Source organism: Pyrus communis, chromosome 14 (assembly GCF_041283825.1).
Source record: "Pyrus communis isolate YQ-2024b chromosome 14, ASM4128382v1, whole genome shotgun sequence".
Taxonomy (NCBI): Eukaryota; Viridiplantae; Streptophyta; class Magnoliopsida; order Rosales; family Rosaceae; genus Pyrus; species Pyrus communis.
In genome coordinates, this window is record NC_142578.1 from 10734878 (window position 1) to 10757608 (window position 22731).

Genomic DNA, 22731 nt, shown 5'->3' on the forward strand with positions numbered 1-22731 from the left:
AAACAAAATTAAGGACCCAACATTTTAAAGAAAGTTGCTTTTAAAAATTTTAAGCAACCCTAACCTAGCCATAATTAAGTTTTCAAAATTATTAATGCTCGTAAAAGTTGAACACAATACCTTGTATTGATAAATAAAAAGATAAATATCACTACACATTACGTGTTACAACTGATTCTTAATAATCTTTAGATGATTGCTCCAAAGAGATAAAACATAAAGTCCACTAGCATTTCCCAAATTTTCTTTTATTTGATAAGTGAACTTATGACACCAAACGGAATAACTTTAATGAGAAGAAGAAAAAATAGAAATAAATGAGATGTGAACAAGAGGGCAGGGCTGAGATAGGGATATTTGAGAAGAAAGATTGACAATTACACATATTTGGGACTAAGTACATTGTATATTATAGGAAACAACCGTTAGAAGGAGAGGGGTAGGCCCCATACAATTACATGCATTTGGGACAAAGACTTTGACTTATCTTGTACGTACAAAACATTTTGCAAGTCCTGTATCTTTCTTCTCTCCCACCCCCTCTTTTGGCACGGGTTGAATTGAATTAATTACAATAGCTCATGGATGCCATTATAAATAAGCCCTAGGAGTAGAGTCTAATATGTACACAAAATTAAACGCTAGCGGCCATGACATCTTTAGAGTTTCATAAACTCTGCCTTTTGGCTTATTGCCTTGTCTTATTCGTACAACTTCTTTCACCGCCAAGTTGCTCTGCTTTTGCTTTTGCTACTTCCACCACGGAAGCAGAAGCGCTTCTCAAATGGAAAGCCACCTTTCAAAACCATACCCGCCTGCAAAATCTCACCTCGTGGGCTTACCTACCCGCTCATGCAAAAGCAGCCCCATGCTTCTGGACTGGTATTTCATGCAATGTTGTTGGAAGTGTCAATGTGATAAACCTTACCAATTTTGGGATACAAGGTACGCTACATGAGTTTTCCTTCTTGTCTTTCCCCAATCTTCAATACCTCAATCTTAGCAACAATAATCTCTTTGATGTCCTTCCAGCTAAAATCAGTTCCTTCTCCAAACTCATCTCCCTTGATCTTTCTAACAATTCGCTCAGTGGTTCAATCCCAACATCCTTGGGTCAGCTCACAAACCTTTCCACTCTCTATCTCGGTAGTAATAATCTTTCTGGCACTATTCCTAAAGAGATAGGGAATTTGAAATCTCTTGTGGACCTAGAATTGTATGAGAATCAACTTAGTGGTTCAATCCCAACATCCTTAGGTCAGCTCACAAACCTTTCCACTCTCTATCTTTTCCGTAATAATCTTTCTGGCACTATTCCTAAAGAGATAGGGAATTTGAAATCTCTTGTGGACCTAGAATTGTCTTATAACCAGCTCAACGGTTCAATCCCAACATCCCTAGGTCAGCTCACAAACCTTTCCACTCTCTATCTCAGTAGTAATAATCTTTCTGGCACTATTCCTAAAGAGATAGGGAATTTGAAATCTCTTGTGGACCTAGAATTGTATGAGAATCAGCTTAGTGGTTCAATCCCAACATCCTTAGGTCAACTCACAAACCTTTCCACTCTCTATCTTTTCCGTAATAATCTTTCTGGCACTATTCCTAAAGAGATAGGGAATTTGAAATCTCTTGTGGACCTAGAATTGTCTTATAACCAGCTCAACGGTTCAATCCCAACATCCCTAGGTCAGCTCACAAACCTTTCCACTCTCTATCTCGGTAGTAATAATCTTTCTGGCACTATTCCTAAAGAGATAGGGAATTTGAAATCTCTTGTGGACCTAGAATTGTATGAGAATCAGCTTAGTGGTTCAATCCCAACATCCTTAGGTCAGCTCACAAACCTTTCCACTCTCTATCTTTTCCGTAATAATCTTTCTGGCACTATTCCTAAAGAGATAGGGAATTTGAAATCTCTTGTGGACCTAGAATTGTCTTATAACCAGCTCATCGGTTCAATCCCAACATCTCTAGGTCAACTCGCAAACCTTTCCTTTCTCTATCTCTTCTGTAATAATCTTTCTGGCACTATTCCTAAAGAGATAGGGAATTTGAAATCTCTTGTGGACCTAAAATTGTCTCATAACCAGCTCATCGGTTCGATCCCAACATCCCTAGGTCAACTCACAAACCTTTCCACTTTCGAGCTCGATAGTAGTAATGTTTCTGGCACTATTCCTAAAGAGATAGGGAATTTGAAATCTCTTGTGGACCTAGACTTGTCTAATAATCAGCTCAACGGTTCAATCCCAACATCCCTAGGTCAGCTCACAAACCTTTTCAATCTCCAGCTCGATAGGAATAATCTTTCTGGCACTATTCCTAAAGAGATAGGGAATTTGAAATCTCTTATGACCTTACTTTTGTATGAAAATCAGCTCAGTGGTTCAATGCCCCAAAATATTTGCTATAGTGGACAACTCCAAAACCTTTCAGTGAGAAATAACCATTTGACAGGTCCAATCCCCAAAAGCTTGAAAACATGCAAGAGCTTAGTTAGAGTTCGTCTTGAAGGGAACCAATTCACAGGCAATATATCAAAAGACTTTGGTGTTTATCCAAATCTTGATTTCATAGATATAAGTCACAATAAGTTTTATGGTGAAATTTCACAAAAATGGGGACAATGCGCAAAATTAGAAACCTTACTAATTGCGGGAAACAACCTCACTGGCAGCATACCTCCCGAGATTGTCAATGCTGACAAAATCCATAAACTCGATCTCTCTTCAAATCACTTAGTTGGGGCCATTCTGAAGGAGTTCGGGAGAATGACTTCTTTGCAGAAGTTGATGCTGAATGAAAATCAACTTTCAGGCTGTATACCTTCGGAATTTGGATCACTCGTTGATCTTGAATATCTCGACTTGTCATCAAACAAATTCAATGGGTCAATTGCGAGCACATTCGGCAACTTTCTCAAACTGTACCATCTGAATTTGAGCAACAATCAATTTTCCCAAGGAATTCCATTTCAGTTGGAAAAGTTAGTTCAGTTGAACGACCTTGATTTAAGTCACAACTCACTTGAAGGTAGTATACCCACTGAAATCAGCAATATGGAGAGTCTACAGACGCTCAATCTTTCTCACAACAATCTTTCGGGTTTCATACCATCAAGTTTTGAAGACATGCATGGCTTGTCATATGTGGATGTATCTTACAATGAATTGGAAGGTCCCCTTCCCAACAACAGAGCCTTTCGACAAGCTCCGCTAGAAGCTTTACAAGGGAACAAAGGACTGTGCGGCAACGTTGAAGGTTTGCAATCTTGCACAATTGGCCCAAGAAAGGAACGCAAATGGGTATTTGGAATCACATTCTCCCTTGGAGCAGCAATTTTACTTATTTCTGCTTTCTTTACAATCAAATTCGTAGTGCAAAGAAAGAAGAAAAGTCTAGAAAAAGCAGAAAAAAACTTGGATGAAGAAATATCGTTTTCAGTTTTAAATTTTGATGGAAAGTCAATGTATGAGGAAATCATAAGGGCGACAGAAAATTTTGATTCCACATATCGCATCGCGAGTGGAGCACAAGGAAGTGTCTACAAAGCAAATTTGTCAAGTGACAACATAGTGGCTGTGAAAAAAATACATCAATTGTGGGATGGTGAGAAGAATTTGGAGACGGCATTCTTGAATGAAATAAGGGCACTAACAGAGATAAGACACCGGAATATTGTGAAGCTTTATGGTTTCTGTTCACACCATCGACACTCGTTCTTGGTGTACGAGTTTGTTGAAAGAGGTAGCTTGGCTACAATTTTGAGCAAAGATGAAGAAGCTAAAGAAGTAGGGTGGAGAAAAAGGGTTAATATTGTTGACGGTGTAGCTCATGCCTTGGCATACATGCACCACGATTGCTTGCCACCAATTGTGCACCGGGACATATCAACTAAGAATATTTTGTTGGATTCTAAATATGAGGCCTCTGTTTCAGACTTTGGCACTGCTAAGTTTTTGAATCCAGGCTCAACAACTTGGACTGCCGTTGCAGGCACATATGGGTATGTCGCACCAGGTAATATGTTTTCTTCCTTTTAACCTTATTAATTGAGTGTTGATTATGATTAATTTTTTGGCAAAATTTATTTCTTTTCAACGTTAGGATGGATTAAACATACCATGTTACATGCTTTGATTTTGAAAGAACATTCACCTAACGTATAAGCGATACTTGGATTTATTGTATGCTCTTATAAGTCAGCACCCTCTTTCCTTAAAGCTAAAACATAAAATAAAAAAAAAAGTAAAATATAATAATAATAAAAAAATGGAAAAAAAGAAAACCAATTATAAACATGCGAACTATAGTAACATCTAATTTAATAAGTAATACCAATCGAGATGTTAATGAATTACTAAAAACTATCTAATTAAAACAACATGTAGTAAACATGGAAACTGCAGTAAGAAAACAAATACCATGTAAGATTTACCTCTTTTGCCAAAAAGCCAATCTCTAATACATAACAATGCTTGAACGGTTTCACGCAATAAACAACTACGATATTGATCGAGCACTCTAGCACCACTACTAAATACTGATTCTGAGGTGACAGTAGAAACAAGAATTGTTAATACATCACAACTACGATATTTATGGTTTCTCTCAAGTCTTTCTTCATCAAGATATTTACGTAATTCATATTTTGTACTTAAAATTGAGCCCCTTTTGTAACGTTTATCGAATATCAAGAATAAACATATCGAAGAGAGCCCATGTCTTGTATTCCTCTGATCATATACCAACATACAATATAGATGGATACAAAAAGTACAAAAACACCAACAATAAGCATTAATTTTACCTCAAAAGTTTAGTTTGACCCAAGGTCTGATTCATTGGATTTGAATGATGACAAGGTACTTCTACATGAAGTTGAAAGGCAATATGAAAATTTTATTATGATGCATCTATGAGCAACTTTTAGCAAGCTAATAGTCCGCACTAATAAGAAATCCCTAAAACCACCACACTAATAAAAATTCTCACATTTTGAAGAAAAATCCCCACACTAACAAAAAATCTCAAAAACCCAATATTCAACTATAGTTGAAAATCGAAATTAAGCCAAAACGAAACCTTCATTACCCAAATTAAGCTAATAGTCCAGTAACCCAACAAGAAAGACAAAGTAAAATCACCTCTAGATGACTGTCATTGATTCAACGCGGATAGAGCGCGAGCTGCTTCATATTGTTCTAAATTGAGAGAGAGAGAGAAAGAGAGAGAGTGAGAAATCGTTCGAGGACGGAGGGCCGAATGCCGAAGTGAGAGATCGTGAGAGGGGAGGGGGCGGAGTGGCAGAGTAAGATTGTGAGAAAGTAGAGTGAGGGAAGAGGGTAGAGTCGGTGGAGCAAGAGAGAGATTGCAGACTGTATCTCTTAGATAGGATTTCAAAAATTACAAAACTAACCCTCTTTAATGGGTGATTTATGATTACGGGTTTTTTGGGATTACTCGAGACCAACTATTTTAATCGAGCTTGTTAAGTCTTTCCCCATTAATTAAAATTTTGCGAGCAAATTGAGTTTAGTTTGTTCAAAATTTTCGCTCTTTATCTTCAGTTTAGTTATTATAATATATACAAACTAATAGTACCAATATTGCTATGGTCTTATTATAAGCAGAACTTGCATATACCATGGAAGTGAACGAAAAATGCGATGTTTATAGTTTTGGAGTGGTTGCTATGGAAACAATCATGGGAAGGCATCCTGGTGATTTTTTCTCATCATTCTTATCAGTGTCTTCTTCGTCCACGTCGTCATCAGCATCAACATTACCATCCCATCAAATGTCAGTTGTGGATGTTCTGGACCAACGCATTTTGCCTCCAACGCATCAAGAAGCAGGGGAAGTACTCTCTCTTATGAAGATTGCGTTTTCATGTTTGAATCCCAGTCCGCATTCTCGCCCTACAATGAGACAAGTTACTCAACTCATCTCAACTCAGAAGTTGCATTTGTCGAAGACAGTACGTATGATAACTTGTGGTGAATTGCTTGCTTTAGATCCTTTGACGGCCTGAGAAGCAGAGAGTGCTTGTTTCCGATAAATAAATTTCGAGTCTTCCTTTCAGAAGAAAGATTCTTCGTAGATGTTTCTGTATTGTAATTTATTTTTATGCATTGGTTTGCTTGGGCTCTAGTCACTTTATGCAGAACACTTAATGTTTTTTCAGTTAAAATTGTGTTTACGCTTGTGAGGAAGAAATAGAAGTTAATAAAACAAAGAATTGGTTTTCATGCACAGGGACAATGACTGGCTGAGAATGCAATGGCCATACTTATATTACTATTTCTATTTATGTATACGGACAAACGTAAAGTCTTAGACAAAAGCAACCGAGAAGTAGACCAAAAGGAATCGGGTTCTGGCCGAAATAGCCTGCGATAGGTCTTCACATGAACTCCTTGTGGCAAGGCAGGCTTATCACTCTCTCTACAAGAAATCCCTCGAGGAGGATGTTGGGCATCACACAACTGGGGACTGCTGCAAGGTAAAGTTGCTAGAGTATAACTTTTTCAACATATTATATTATATAGGGTAAATTATAGGGTTCTTTAGAAAAAGACCTTTGAAACTCCTATTTTTCAATAAAAAGCCCACCAAATATTAAACATCCAAATAAAACTCAAATTTCAAATAGAGTACCATGTAGACAAATATGTAACCAATTATTATCACATATTTACAACTTATGTCACAAAACCCTGATTATGTCAATAAATATTATTACTCACCCTAATTATGATTAGCAATTAACCCCATATGGAAATTTTACCTTTCTTGTATGATAAATATTAGGAACATATATATATATATATATTAATTTAGCCATGTTCATAAATAATTATGGTTAAATTTTTCATATGGAAAAAAAAAATCCTTTGTACAATCAGTTATTTTGCATCAAATAATAATATTTTTTGCTAAAAACAACAAAGAACCAATTAATATTCTTTTATGTTGTAGTGAATTATTGTACCTAGATTATTACATACATTACGCATTTTTTATTCGTTATCATATATGCTTGTTAAAAATAATTTATCTATATTTATATGACAAATATAAGTAAATTAATTTTGAATCAAATAATAGTAGTTCCATTATTTTGGTAAAGTTAAATAGTGCCTAAATTATTTCGTAAAAATTAAACCAAGGAAAATTATTTCCATTAAAATAAAACAAATTATCTCATATTTCTTCTGATTCTTTGCTTAGATTCCTAAGTATGGTTTTGGTCAATTATGTAATTTTAATTTTCTAGAAACTGATTATGTTCGTGTAATTATACAGATTCTTCAAATTTGTTGACTCGTGCTGATTGAGTTGGGCCAAAATTTTCTAGGCATTGGATGTGATGATAATTAAAGAACCGACGCTGTCTGATGATCATATGGATGCTATGGAAGAATAGGAACGACGCTGTCTGGAATGGGGCTCGGATGCCGCAGAGGGTTTGTTGCAGGAGTACCAGAAGTGGCATAAAACTGGTACGGAAAAATCCTATAATCCCCCGCAGATATGGCGGAGAGCTGAAGTTGACTGGGTCAAGTGTTATTCTCTTATTTTGATACAATGATATATCTATACTAGGGTTTTTATTCCAAGAACAAACATTTTTTAATTTACCAAAAACAATTAAGGACTCAACCTTTTCAAGAAGTTGTTTTTTTTATTTTATTTTTTAAATTAAGCAACCCCAAACTGGCCATCATTAAGTTTTCAAAAATATTAATGCTCATAGAAGTTGAACATAATACCTTTTATTTATAAATAAAGACATAAACATCACTACACAGTATATGTTACAACTTACAACTGATTCTTAATAATCTTTAGATGATTGCCCCAAAGAGATAAAACGTATAGTTCACCAACATTACAACTTACAACTGATTCTTTAGATTATTTGATAAATTTGAACCTAAAAATAAATGAGAAATGAAGAAGAGGGCTTGAGATAGTGATATTTGAGAAGAAGAAAGATTGACAATTCCACACATTTGGGACAACCGTTCGAATGAGTGGAAGAGGATCCTCTCCGGGTTCACTTTGTGGGGGATCTTAGAGATCCCTACATCCTAGCCGTTCATCGCAGATCGTGCCGTCATTTTTCGTCAGGTACTATTTGTGTTTAATTTTAAATAAAAAAAAGTTAAATGATTTCTGACCGCACGATGCATGATGAATAGCGAAGATGTGAACATCACTAGAATTCCCACAATTTGAATCCGAATGGGATTCAAATCCAAAAGGAGTGGGGTGGACTCCATAAAACAAAGTGGTGCATTGTACTAACTGGCGACAATTAAAGACTTTTGACTTGGAATGAGTAAATTTATGGAAGACTCCATCAAGAGACACTGAGTCATGAAGATGTCATTTTCTTGTGGAAAACAAAATATTTTGTCATAGTCATATGAAATAAAGGAGAATAATAAAAATAAAACTGGAAGTATCAATTAAGATCATCAAGCTCTTATTCTTTGAAGAAAAAAATTGAAAAAAATTGCCAAATTGCATTTATGGCCCTTGACTATGAATTCTTAATTTCTCAGTTTAATTATTTATGAATTTTCATTCAAGTTGAGTATCATTTTGTATGCTTATGAGCTTGATTTTAATATTGGTGATTGGCCACCACTTTGGTTTGATTTGATTGTATTTGATGCGAGTTAACACAGATGCCATGTTGTTAATTTGGCTTTAGCGTATTGCAAATGGTACCATGAATTCCTTGATGTAGATGCCATGCGCTAGGTTTCATGCGGTCTCTTAAGCAGTTCCAAGTTGTTAAGGAACTCGTGTGTGTTTACTAATCTAGATGCTATAGATTGTTAGCACAAATGAGCATACATAGTAATCTAGATGTCGTGGATACTATATGAATTAGAGGAACTAGACCATCAATTTGGATGATTACTCATTAATAATTGGTTATGGTGAATCAGATGCTCTAGTGTTTTTCACAATTGAATTATAATTTGTTTACTTTGTTGTTGTCATCACTTAGCTAAGTTCATTTCATTTTATTTACAATTACAATTTCAAAATTCTTATAATCATCAATTTTTCTATTCCAATCCAAGTGCAATGCAAATTAAGTTAGATAATTAGAATTATTTCAATCTTAGTTGGAACGATTGTACTTGCCTACTATACTACTTAATGATTCGTACACTTGTGAGCATTAAAATTTAGATTTAATTTGGTTGATTTCGGTTAATCTAATTTTGGCAACACTCCACATTCAAATATTTCAATATTGAACGTATCCAAATTTTGCCACGTGGAAAATCAATGCAGAAGGAAAGGGAGGGTGGGGTACTAATAATTGAAATGGTGTGTGATGAGAATATTCTTGCGTATTACTGAAGTCTGGAAAAGAAATTGCAGTATGCATATTGCATTTGGAATGCGCCCTCAATTTCGAACTAATTACATATGTGCCATTGGTTTTTTCGTTTCATTTACAAGACTGCCACTGCTGGGTTTATGGAATTAGGTTGGATTACAATTATCTGAGCCCAATGAAAGTATTGGTCCAGTGGAAGACTTCATTGTGAGGAGTGCATTATGTAATCGAGAAATTCAAAATGTATAATTTATCTGTGTTGGCCTTTCACTTAGAATTACTCACCTATGTTTCACTTAGAATTATAATAAGCTTCTTTTGGTAGGATTGGCATGTGGGTTCGTTGTTGTTGTTTAACTTTTATATCTTTGAAAAATAATCTTTCATTTACTTTTCAATCCCGCAGCAGCGTGTGGGTAGTGGGACCCTAAGTTATAACATATGCTTCTCTTACACTCGTTGGTTTATGATTGATCATAGTTTGTTAGACGATTTTAGAGTATTCCTTGAAGCTTGTGAATGTGATCCTCAACAGCTCTAATTTAGGAGAAATTATATCATCAAGACACAAAAATTCACACATACCCGGCGCCCTTGATTCCCAGATCCACACGTACCCAACTCTATGGTCATACCCTTTCTCTTTTTGGCTCTAGTCCAATTTCGGATAGAAGAACTTCTCCTAATTTAGGTAACTTAATTTCAGCACCTTCACAACAAAATCTGCACAGTGGTGACTTTGCTTGATAACGTTATTCTCTTATTTTGATACAACGATATATCTATACTAAGGTTTTTATTACAAGAACAAACATTTTTTTATTTACCAAACACAATTAAGGACTCAACTTTTTCAAGAAGCTATTATTATTTTTTTTTAAATTAAGCAACCCGAAACTGGCCATAATTAAGTTTTCAAAAATATTAATGCTCATAGAAGTTGAACATAATACCTTTTATTTATAAATAAAAAGATAAACATCACTACACAGTATGTGTTACAACTTACAACTGATTCTTAATAATCTTTAGATGATTGCCCCAAAGGGATAAAATGTATAGTTCACCAGCATTATTACAACTTACAACTGATTATTTAGATTATTTGATAAATTTGAACATAAAAATAAATGAGAAATGAAGAAGAGGGGTTGAGATAGTGATATTTAAGAAGAAGGATTGACAATTACACACATTTGGGACAACCGTTAGAATGAGTGGAAGAGGATCCTCTCCTGGTTCACTTTGTGGGGGATCTTAGAGATCCCCACATCCCAATCGTTCATCGTACAACGTGCCGTCAATTTTCGTCAGGTACTATTTGTGTTTAATTTTAAATAAAAAAAGTCAAATGATTTCTGACCGCACGATGCATGATGAATAGCTAAGATGTGAAGATCACTACAATTTCCACAATTTGGATCCGAATGCGATTCAAATCCAGAAGGAGTGGGGTGGGCTGCATAAAACAAAATGGTGCACTGTACTAGCTGGCGACAATTAAAGACTTTTGACTTGGAATGAGTAAATTTATGGAAGACTCCAGAGGAAAAATTGTTAATTGGAAAAACTTTTTCGTGGTCTGAGAGACACTGAGTCACAGTCATATGAAATAAAGGAGAATACTAAAAATAAAGGAGAATACTAAAAATTGTTAATTGGAAAAATTTTGTAACAGTCATAATAATAATAATAATAATAATAATAAACATGCTGAGAAAATGGAAAATAATAATAATAATAATAATAAAAAATTGGAAAAAAAAAACAATTATAAACATGCGAACTATAGTAACATCTAATTTAATAAGTAATACCAATCGAGATGTTAATGAATTACTAAAAACTATCTAATTAAAACAACATGTAGTAAACATGGAAACTGCAGTAAGAAAACAAATACCATGTAAGATTTACCTCTTTTGCCAAAAAGCCAATCTCTAATACATAACAATGCTTGAACGGTTTTAGGCAATAAACAACTATGATATTGATCGATCACTCTAGCACCAATACTAAATACTAATTCTGAGGTGACAGTAGAAACAAGAATTGTTAATACATCACAACTACGATATTTATGGTTTCTCTCAAGTCTTTCTTCATCAAGATATTTACGTAATTCATATTTTGTACTTAAAATTGAGCCCGTTTTGTAACGTTTATCGAATATCAAGAATAAACTTATCAAAGAGAGCCCATATCTTGTATTCCTCCGATCATATACCAACATACAATATAGATGCATACAAAAAGTACAAAAACACCAACAATAAGCATTAATTTTACCTCAAAAGTTTAGTTTGACCCAAGGTCTGATTCATTGGATTTGAATGATGACAAGGTACTTCGACATGAGTTGAAAGGCAATATGAAAATTTTAATATGATGCATCTATGAGCAACTTTTAGCAAGCTAATAGTCCGCACTAATAAGAAATCCCTAAAACCACCACACTAATAAAAATTCTCAAATTTTGAAGAAAAATCCCCACACTAACAAGAAATCCCTAAAACCCAATATTCAACTATAGTTGAAAATCGAAATTAAGCCAAAATGAAACCTTCATTACCCAAATTAAGCTAATAGTCCAGTAACCCACAAGAAAGACAAAGTAAAATCACCTCTAGATGACTGTCATTGATTCAACGCGGAGAGAGCGCGAGTTGCTTCATATTGTTCTAAATTGAGAGAGAGAGAGAGTGTGAGAAATCGTTAGAGGACGGAGGGTCGAATGCCAAAGTGAGAGATCGTGAGAGGGGAGGGGGCGGAGTGGCAGAGTAAGATTGTGAGAAAGCAGAGTGAGAGAAGAGGGCACAGTCGGCGGAGCAAGAGAGAGATTGCAGACTGTATCTCTTAGATAGGAATTTGAAAATTACAAAACTAACCCTCTTTAATGGGTGATTTATGATTACGGGTTTTTTGGGATTACTCGAGACCAACTATTTTAATCGAGCTTGTTAAGTCTTTCCCCATTAATTAAAATTTTGCGAGCAAATTGAGTCGGGTTAGTTTGTTCAAAATTTTCTCTCTTTATCTTCGGTTTAGTTATTATATTATATACAAACTAATAGTCCCAATATTGATATGGTCTTATTATGAGCAGAACTTGCATATACCATGGAAGTGAACGAAAAATGCAATGTTTATAGTTTTGGAGTGGTTGCTATGGAAACAATCATGGGAAGGCATCCTAGTGATTTTTTTCTCATCATTCTTATCAGTGTCTTCTTCGTCCATGTCGTCATCAGCATCAACATTACCATCCCATCAAATGTCAGTTGTGGATGTTTTGGACCAACGCATTTTGCCTCCAACGCATCAAGAAGCAGGGGAAGTATTCTCTCTTATGAAGATTGCGTTTTCATGTTTAAATCCCGGTCCGCATTCTCGCCCTACAATGAGACATGTTACTTAACTCATCTCAACTCAGAAGTTGCATTTGTCGAAGCCAATACGTATGATAACTTGTGGTGAATTGCTTGCTTTAGATCCTTTGACGGCCTGAGAAGCAGAGAGTGCTTGTTTCCGATAAATAAATTTCGAGTCTTCCTTTCAGAAGAAAGATTCTTCGTAGATGTTTTTGTATTGTAATTTATTTTTATGCACTGGTTTGCTGGGGCTCTAGTCACTTTATGCATAACGCTTAATGTTTTCTAATTAAAATTGTGTTTACGCTTGTGAGGAAGAAATAGAAGTTAATAAAACAAAGAATTTGTTTTCATGCACAGGGACAATGACTGGCTGAGAATGCAATGGCCACACTTATATTAGTATTTCTATTTATGTATAGGGTGAAACGTAAAGTTATAGATAAAAGCAACCAAGAAGTAGAGCAAAAGCAATCGGGTTCTGGCCGAAATAGCCTGCGATAGGTCTTCACATGACCTCCTTGTGGCAAGGCAGGCTTATCACTCTCTCTACAAGAAATCCCTCGAGGAGGATGTTGGGCATCACACAACTGGGGACTGCCACAAGGTAAAGTTGCTAGAGTATAACTTTTTCAATATATTGTATTATATAGGGTAAATTTAGGGTTCTTTAGAAAAAGACCCTTGAAACTCCTATTTTTCAATAAAAAACCCACCTAATATTAAACATCCAAATAAAACTCAAATTTCAAATAGAATACCATGTAGACAAATATGTAACCAATTATTATCACATATTTACAACTTATGCCACAAACCCTAATTATGTCAATAAATATTATTACTCACCCTAATTATGATTAGCAATTAACCCCATATGGAAATTTTACCTTTCTTGTATGATTAATATTAGGAACATATATATATATATATATATATATATATATATTACTTTAGCCATGTTCATAAATAATTATGGGCAAATTTTTCATATGGAAAAAAAAAATCCTTTGTACAATCAGTTATTTTGCATCAAATAATAATATTTTTTGCTAAAAACAACAATGAACCAATTAATATTCTTTTATGTTGTAGTGAATTATTTTACCTAGATTATTACATACATTACGCATTTTTTATTTGTTATCATATATGACACACCCCGTCCCGAAGGAGGGCATGCTGGCCGACACGTGAGAGTGACGTAACCATTTGCACAGTTCGGAAGCTTTAAAATATACAACTTCTAAAATGAAACACCCGAAGGTGAGTCCTTATTTGGTCCATTCTGTCAGAACACCGTTGAACTTCCTCGTAGTCACCACACCTTTGCATTTCCTTAAACCTGGAGGGGCGCAAAACAAAATTGAGTGGGTCAGCAAAACGAACGTATTCAAAACCTTCTTTTCTCTTTTGCATATATTAACCCTTCGCTGTAAAACAAGTATAGTTTCCCAGAAAATAACATATATACGTATGTATAGATATGCCAGTCATGCTCAAAGATATATCATTCATGCTCATAAATATGCCATTCATGCTCGAGAATATGCCACAACGGAAACTCATAATCAAATGTAAGTGCTCAAGCGTAATTCACATCAATAACATATAATCTGGCAGCCGGGAGTCACTTAACGTGACCTGTACGGCTGCATCTAGAGCTCCACTCTCAACTCAATAACTGAATCTGCACACGAGTCCGAACCACCTAACGTGGTCTGTACGACAGGCTGGGTGTAATATATATATGCTCTAGTGCTACGATCACGTGAAGCTGTGCGATAAATCGCGGGTCACCTACAAGTCGGAACCACCTAATGTGGTCTGTACGACAGGCTTGCACCTAACTTGGATCCAAGGCGAGCATGCGGTGCTGGTGAACATACACGTGAAGGCTGTGCCCTGGCCTCGGGCGGGAGCACTAACACCATGGGTGCAGATTATGAGCTCTCTAAGCATCTCAAACTACTACTGAAATACAAACATGAATACCACTTACCTGGCACTTACCTGTGCGTCCACAACACCAAATACACATATATAAATGTATGTCACTACTAATGCATGTGATGATAGTAGTTCAATCGTAGCTTACCTGGGCCTCCTCAGCACCATGCAACAGTATGCATAATTATGGTAATGCACATATTAAAATATGATGCATATATGACAGGATAATTAATTCGTATTTCTTTTAAAATACGTTTTCTGGGAAATACGTCAAGCATACGTATATATATATACTGAAAAATAACTGCCCACTCACTGATCACATCGACGTCTCATAGGTCCCTGAACCTCCCCTAGCTTGGTTACATTCTTCCTCTGTATAATTTTCACCTATACAAAAAGTAACCAAATTGACGTTATTTAACGCACATACACCAAACATTCGTCCATAACTTTCTCATACGTTGCTCAATTTGGGTGTATGAATATACCACGGTGATCTACACGACGTCACGAACGCGTGACAATTTTCAGAACTCAATTTGGAGCTCTCACGCACCCCCATGCGCACTGTTCACGCGCTGCCCACGCGCGCGTCTTCTTCCTCGCGTCGCCGGACTGGTTTCGCCGGCGGTGGGTGTTTTGCCGGAATTTCTGGGTAAACTTTAAAGTGTCATAACTTCTTCATTTCTTAACCATTTTCGACGTACTATATATCAAAATGAAGGTATTGACGAGACGAACACATCCATACCTGCCTTGACCCCTAACTCGCCGTGGTTTCGCCGGAAAAAGCCCCGAAAGCTCCGGCCAACTTTGACCACGATGATCCCGACGTCCAAATTTGTCCAACGAAGCACTCCGAGCTTCCTTAGGACCTCACCAAGACATCTACAAGCTTCAAAATCCCAAAAACATGCTAGTTTAAGGTTGCATGAACAGTACCTAAATCGGATTACCTCGAATCGACATGAAAACGAAGGATTTCTCACCTGAAAATGGTATGGTTGCACTCGTACGAGCTTCACGAGTCCAAAAATGCCCTTGGTTCCTTCGATCCCTCAAGATTTGGGTGATGTGTGTGTTGTCCGTACGTTTTCTGAAGGAAGAAGAAGAATGATGGAGGACTCAGGGAGAGAGAGAGAGAATGACAGAAAAGAGACAGAGGGAGAGGAAAACACGGGAGAGAAAGAGAGTGTGTGAGTGTGTGTGTGGTCCTACAACACCACACAACACAACACTACACGTAAATGTAACGAACTAGGGGTAAAAAGGTGAATTCACACATACGTTTTTATAATCTCGGGACGGGATGTCACAACCTACCCTCCTTAATAGAATTTCGTCCCGAAATTCAAAACAACCATATATAACCCCTAGTGATCGAAGAACAATCTAGGATACAAATCTCTCATTCGATCTTCTGTCTCCCATGTAGCTTCCTCGACTGAATGATTCCTCCACAAAACTTTCACCAATTACACTGTCTTAATTCTCAATACATTCTTTTTCCAATCCAAAGTTGTCCTTGGTTCCTCAACCAGTCTAATCCGGATTAATTCTCAATAGTTGCACCGGAACTCCATGTGACGAATCTGCCACCTAGTGACAACGCATCGAAATATAATACATTATGCACCTTAGCCAATTCTGAAGACATCACCACTTGTATGCAACTTCATCGATTCCTTTAGTGGTAAAAAACGGTCTGATGTGTTTAAGACTTATTTTGTCTCCTTTCCAAATCTCACTATTTCTTTTCGAGATGAAATTTCTAAAAATGTTGAATCATGAAACACATCATGCTCTTACAATAACTCTGGAAGTAATTCAAGCAACTTCACTTACTCTTCGATGATCACATAAAGTCCGATGTACTTAGGACTTAATTTGCTTTCCTTTCCAAGCCGTATCATTCTTTTCTAAAGTGAAAACTTCAAAATTATAAGATCATCTACGTTAAACATTCGATTAGTGACATGTTCAACTCTTAATCACTTTTGCCATTCCTGGCTACTCTCAGGTTAAACTTAATCACCTGAATACTTTGAGAAGACTCATCCATAGTTTCAGAGCCTACCAAAACTCTTTCGTGATCGAATCTTCTCTATCCAGAAGCATTTCTTCCACAAATCAGCAAAACTCGACACATTTCATGGTCCTTATGGAGTTACATCGGAAACTGCGCAACTAACATACTTAAGAAACTCAGCAGTTCCGTAACCCAAATCTCTTCTCCATAAAACATATAAGTATTGTTGCACTGTGGTTGTTACTCAACACTGGAGTAAATGTACTAACTTGGTACATTGATCAACTATCACTTCAAGTTCAATCATAACCATCCTATTCTCGAACTCAGCAATCTTTCTTTTTCCCCTTTTTTTTTTCTTTGCCTTGGTTAATTCTTAATTTTCTTCGTTAACCATTTGAGTCTTGAGTACGACCTTACAAAAAAGACTTAACTTGAAAATTAGCAATTACAACTTCTTCTCAAACTTCCATTCTCAACTTTACTTCAGTTGATTTCCAATCCACAAGAAGACAATCTTGGCAAGCGTGCCAGACATTAATTCTTACCACAGTCTTTTGACCAAGTGCATCAGCTAGAACAATTTTACGATCACCCTGGTCGTACAATCATGTTCATTAAACAATTCAATCCACCTTCGCTGCCTCATATCAAAATCCTTCCAAGTAATGGATATTGGAGACTTTTTGGATTCGTAAAAATCTTGCATTCTTACCAAATATAATGTCTTCATAACTTCACAGCAAGAATGGTAATCATGACTTCCAAATCACCTGTAGGGTAATTCATTTCATGAGGTTCCTTTTGTCATGAAACGTATGTAATCACCCTAACATTTGCATCAACATGCATCCAATACCATTCAAGAAATATCACTAAAAATTTATGATTACCACTATCTTCTGGGAGTACTAAAATACGTGCATGAGTGAGGAATACTTCAACTGTTGAAACCTTTACTCATAATTATCATCCCACTCAAACTTAACCTCTTTCTTGTCAATGGCAAGGCAATGACTGAAAAATCTTTCACGAACCGTCCATGATAGCTTGTTAAGCTAGGATAACTCCGAATCCCAATCACGATTAGTGGTTGTTCTAAATTCTCAATTTCTGCTACCTTTTAAGAATTCACTTGAATACCTGAAGCAGATATAACATATCTCAAAAATGCTACTTGATTCATCCAACCTCGGCATTTGCTAAACTTAGCATACAATCGACGTTCCCTCGATCTTTGCAATACCAATTTAAGATGTTTAGCATACTTTGCTCTAGTCTTATCAATCTTTTCAATAGCAACAACAACAAATCAGTCTAGATATCATTGGAATACTTCATTCATCAAATTCATAAAGTAGTAGATGCATTCGTCACTCCGAATGGCATCACCAAACTTGAAATGACCTTAACGAATCCTGAAAGTTATCATAAGGGCATCCTCACCGATAATCTTCAACTAATAATATCCAGACCTCAAGTCAATCTTAGAAAATATACAACCACCTAGAAGCTGATCAAACAACCATCAATGTGAGGTTAGGAATAACGGTTTTCAATTGTTACTCGATTCAACTGCTTATAATCAAAGCACAGCCTTAACGTCCATTTTCTTTCTCACCAATAAACTGGGGTTCCCCCAACGTAATGTACTAGGTTGAATAAAAACCTTTATCAACCAATTTCCAATTCTCTTAGTTCAAAAGGCAACATTCTATAATATATGGTTTGTACCTGGAGACAAATCCATAGTGAACTCTACATCTTTAACTGGCGGCAATCCAGGTAAATTCTCAAGGAAAACGTCAGGTAAATGTTTGACTACTCCCACTTCTTCCACACTACTAGGAGTGACATCATTTAGTACCACATGAGATAAGTATCCTTGGCAGCCTTTTGATAATAATCTCTTTGCTCTCACAGCATAAATAACGGTCTGCCTCACTCCACTTTGCATACTTACAAAAGTAATCTCTAGTCATCCAGACCGATGGAAAATAACATATAATCAATTCAACATTCAGCTATAAACATAGCTCATACTCTTTCATTCTAATCAACTCAGCCCTCGGCTGCATATATAACTCATAATTAACTCATCATATCCTGTATATCTTGCACACATTCAGTACCACCTCGCGTGGTCTGCAACTCATCACTGTATATAACATAATATGCTCTAGAATAACATCGAAATCCACAATCTAATGGAACAAAAGTAGCTAGCAACAATACATACTCTACTAATACTGAGCACTCTGAATAAGTACGATACTAACATAGGATAACCTATCGATTTACTTGCTTAACGAATCCACGAATAAGTTATTAATATTACGGTCTGCAGCCCGCAATACTGATAAATCATCATTGTCTCGATAAGTAAGCAACAACTCTCGAGGGTGTAATATTACTATTTTGCCACTCATTAGGAAATACATACACACGTCTCAACCGCGTTTAAATACTACTTTCTAGGCAATGACAATAATAACGTAAAATTTCTACATTATTACCAAATAGACTCTAGCTAAGTCATTAAGAATAACTATCGTACTCCTAATCAAATCCGAATAATTCTGAGTATCTTGCAGTGATGTGTGGTTAACACATCCCTGGGCTTGTTGTCGTCTCCCACAACCTCTATTAGTGTAAATACTTCGCTCATGTACACCACGACCTAACTGACCATAATTAATAGATCCAGGAACTTGCTGGATCGGTGCTAGTTGTGGCAAAGAAGACTGCTAGGGTTTCTGTTGGCTTTGGACATAATTTGTAGTTCTATGTCCCATCTATCCACTTGTAAAGCGTCCGCTGCTTTCTTGCCTACATTCTCAAAGGTGTCCATTATTGTACCTACAGCACAAAGGTACATTTCCTTTACCAAAATCACCTTGTCTCTGAGATCTGGGATTACCAATACATCTATCACTTCGCTTCTGGTCAATGGCATTAAAACCTTTGCCAAAAGAACTAGAATTAGCTTCACTTCTTTTGAAGTTCCGAATCTTTCTATATTCTTGATATGACGAATCATTAACTTTATCGTCCTCTTTTGATTCCCATTCTTTTATCATTCTTCTTTACTCTCGCTGAACATGTTCTCAGAGTCCTTAAGGCTCAACAACATCTTGTATACTCCTGATAAGAATTACAATGGATAGTGGTCACCCAAAATACCATTGCCTTATGCCACCCAGCCTAAAACAATATAACACTTCAATCAAAATAGCAGCAATATTCGAATGGGACGAGGCAAGTCTGAGAACTTTCTATAATACTCATTGATCGTCAGCTTTCCTTGTCTCACATTTGCAAACTCTTGCTTTCTACCATCATAAGATGCCGAAGGAATAATTCTTTTCTTTAAACAAATCCTTAAACAATTCTCAATCGGCTGTTTCCTTCGGTGACAACGAATTATACTCCTGTTTCCACCAGGATACAAGTTCATAACTCAAACCAGGTAGTCGTCTCAACCCTTCTGTCAAAAGGAAGATTCCTTTGACTTGCATAATCTAAAACATCTTTTCCAATTGGTTAATCCATCACTTTGCTCCCTCAGGTTCATCATTTCATAAGGTGATTCAAATTCAACTCATAACCCATCTTAAAATGTCCCTTTTTGATAATATACTGAATCACCAAAATAATAGTTTCCCCTAATAGCTAAATCAGGGAGACTAAGTTCCTCTAATTACGTGGTTTGCTACGAGGCGGTGTAGTTCTGACAGAATTCACTAGAACTTCTCAAGATGTCCAAGATTGAAACTTAGGCTCTGATACCAACTGACACACCCCGTCCCGAAGGAGGGCATGCTGGCCGACACGTGAGAGTGACGTAACCATTTGCACAGTTCGGAAGCTTTAAAATATACAACTTCTAAAATGAAACACCCGAAGGTGAGTCCTTATTTGGTCCATTCTGTCAGAACACCGTTGAACTTCATCGTAGTCACCACACCTTTGCATTTCCTTAAACCTGGAGGGGCGCAAAACAAAATTGAGTGGGTCAGCAAAACGAACGTATTCAAAACCTTCTTTTCTCTTTTGCATATACTAACCCCTCGCTGTAAAACAAGTATAGTTTCCCAGAAAATAACATATATACGTATGTATAGATATGCCAGTCATGCTCAAAGATATATCATTCATGCTCATAAATATGCCATTCATGCTCGAGAATATGCCACAACGGAAACTCATAATCAAATGTAAGTGCTCAAGCGTAATTCACATCAATAACATATAATCTGGCAGCCGGGAGTCACCTAACGTGACCTGTACGGCTGCATCTAGAGCTCCACTCTCAACTCAATAACTGAATCTGCACACGAGTCGGAACCACCTAACGTGGTCTGTACGACAGGCTGGGTGTAATATATATATGCTCTAGTGCTACGATCACGTGAAGCTGTGCGATAAATCGCGGGTCACCTACAAGTCGGAACCACCTAATGTGGTCTGTACGACAGACTTGCACCTAACTTGGATCCAAGGCGAGCATGCGGTGCTGGTGAACATACACGTGAAGGCTGTGCCCTGGCCTCGGGCGGGAGCACTAACACCGGGGGTGCAGATTATGAGCTCTCTAAGCATCTCAAACTACTACTGAAATACAAACATGAATACCACTTACCTGGCACTTACCTGTGCGTCCACAGCACCAAATACACATATATAAATGTATGTCACTACTAATGCATGTGATGATAGTAGTTCAATCGTAGCTTACCTGGGCCTCCTCAGCACCATGCAACAGTATGCATAATTATGGTAATGCACATATTAAAATATGATGCATATATGACAGGATAATTAATTCGTATTTCTTTTAAAATACGTTTTCTGGGAAATACGTCAAGCATACGTATATATATATACTGAAAAATAACTGCCCACTCACTGATCACATCGACGTCTCATAGGTCCCTGAACCTCCCCTAGCTTGGTTACATTCTTCCTCTGTATAATTTTCACCTATACAAAAAGTAACCAAATTGACGTTATTTAACGCACATACACCAAACATTCGTCCATAACTTTCTCATACGTTGCTCAATTTGGGTGTATGAATATACCACGGTGATCTACACGACGTCACGAACGCGTGACAATTTTCAGAACTCAATTTGGAGCTCTCACGCGCCCCCACGCGCACTGTTCACGCGCTGCCCACGCGCGCGTCTTCTTCCTCGCGTCGCCGGACTGGTTTCGCCGGCGGTGGGTGTTTTGCCGGAATTTCTGGGTAAACTTTAAAGTGTCATAACTTCTTCATTTCTTAACCATTTTCGACGTACTATATATCAAAATGAAGGTATTGACGAGACGAACACATCCATACCTACCTTGACCCCTAACTCGCCGTGGTTTCGCCGGAAAAAGCCCCGAAAGCTCCGGCCAACTTTGACCACGATGATCCCGACGTCCAAATTTGTCCAACGAAGCACTCCGAGCTTCCTTAGGACCTCACCAAGACATCTACAAGCTTCAAAATCCCAAAAACATGCTAGTTTAAGTTTACATGAACAGTACCTAAATCGGATTACCTCGAATCGCCATGAAAACGAAGGATTTCTCACCTGAAAATGGTATGGTTGCACTCGTACGAGCTTCACGAGTCCAAAAATGCCCTTGGTTCCTTCGATCCCTCAAGATTTGGGTGATGTGTGTGTTGTCCGTACGTTTTCTGAAGGAAGAAGAAGAATGATGGAGGACTCAGGGAGAGAGAGAGAGAATGACAGAAAAGAGACAGAGGGAGAGGAAAACACGGGAGAGAAAGAGAGTGTGTGAGTGTGTGTGGTCCTACAACACCACACAACACAACACTACACGTAAATGTAACGAACTAGGGGTAAAAAGGTGAATTCACACATACGTTTTTATAATCTCGGGACGGGATGTCACAATATATGCTTGTTAAAAATAATTTATCTATATTTATATGTCAAATATAAGTAAATTAATTTTGAATCAAATAGCATTTATTTTCTAGGTAA

At 36.9% G+C, this 22731-nt stretch overlaps 1 protein-coding gene and 3 long non-coding RNA genes across 5 annotated transcripts; 1 reads left to right on the plus strand and 3 right to left on the minus strand.

The window, feature by feature from the left end:
- Nucleotides 1–582: 582 nt before the first annotated feature.
- On the plus strand, nt 583–6258 carry LOC137713500 (uncharacterized). Of its 2 annotated transcripts, XM_088684150.1 has the most exons (3): nt 583–945; nt 1033–4023; nt 5637–6258. In XM_088684150.1, the coding sequence occupies exons 1-3, from the start codon at nt 651–653 to the stop codon at nt 6035–6037; spliced, it is 3687 nt and encodes a 1228-aa protein (XP_088540276.1). In that variant the 5' UTR covers nt 583–650; the 3' UTR covers nt 6038–6258. The 2 variants fall into 2 exon arrangements, with proteins under 2 accessions (XP_088540276.1, XP_088540275.1); XM_088684149.1 differs by having other exon boundaries at nt 583–4023.
- LOC148691215 (uncharacterized) lies at nt 4408–5605 on the minus strand. The gene is made up of 2 exons (XR_015955715.1): nt 5151–5605; nt 4408–4874 (listed from the first exon to the last, which is right to left on the minus strand). It is a non-coding gene; the product is annotated as an uncharacterized LOC148691215 (long non-coding RNA).
- Nucleotides 6259–13622: 7364 nt separating the features above from the next.
- LOC148691216 (uncharacterized) lies at nt 13623–15543 on the minus strand. The gene is made up of 4 exons (XR_015955454.1): nt 15452–15543; nt 15189–15351; nt 15014–15087; nt 13623–14089 (listed from the first exon to the last, which is right to left on the minus strand). It is a non-coding gene; the product is annotated as an uncharacterized LOC148691216 (long non-coding RNA).
- Nucleotides 15544–20683: 5140 nt separating this feature from the next.
- LOC148691217 (uncharacterized) lies at nt 20684–22047 on the minus strand. The gene is made up of 3 exons (XR_015955934.1): nt 21814–22047; nt 21639–21712; nt 20684–20714 (listed from the first exon to the last, which is right to left on the minus strand). It is a non-coding gene; the product is annotated as an uncharacterized LOC148691217 (long non-coding RNA).
- Between the last annotated feature and the right edge of the window lie 684 nt (nt 22048–22731).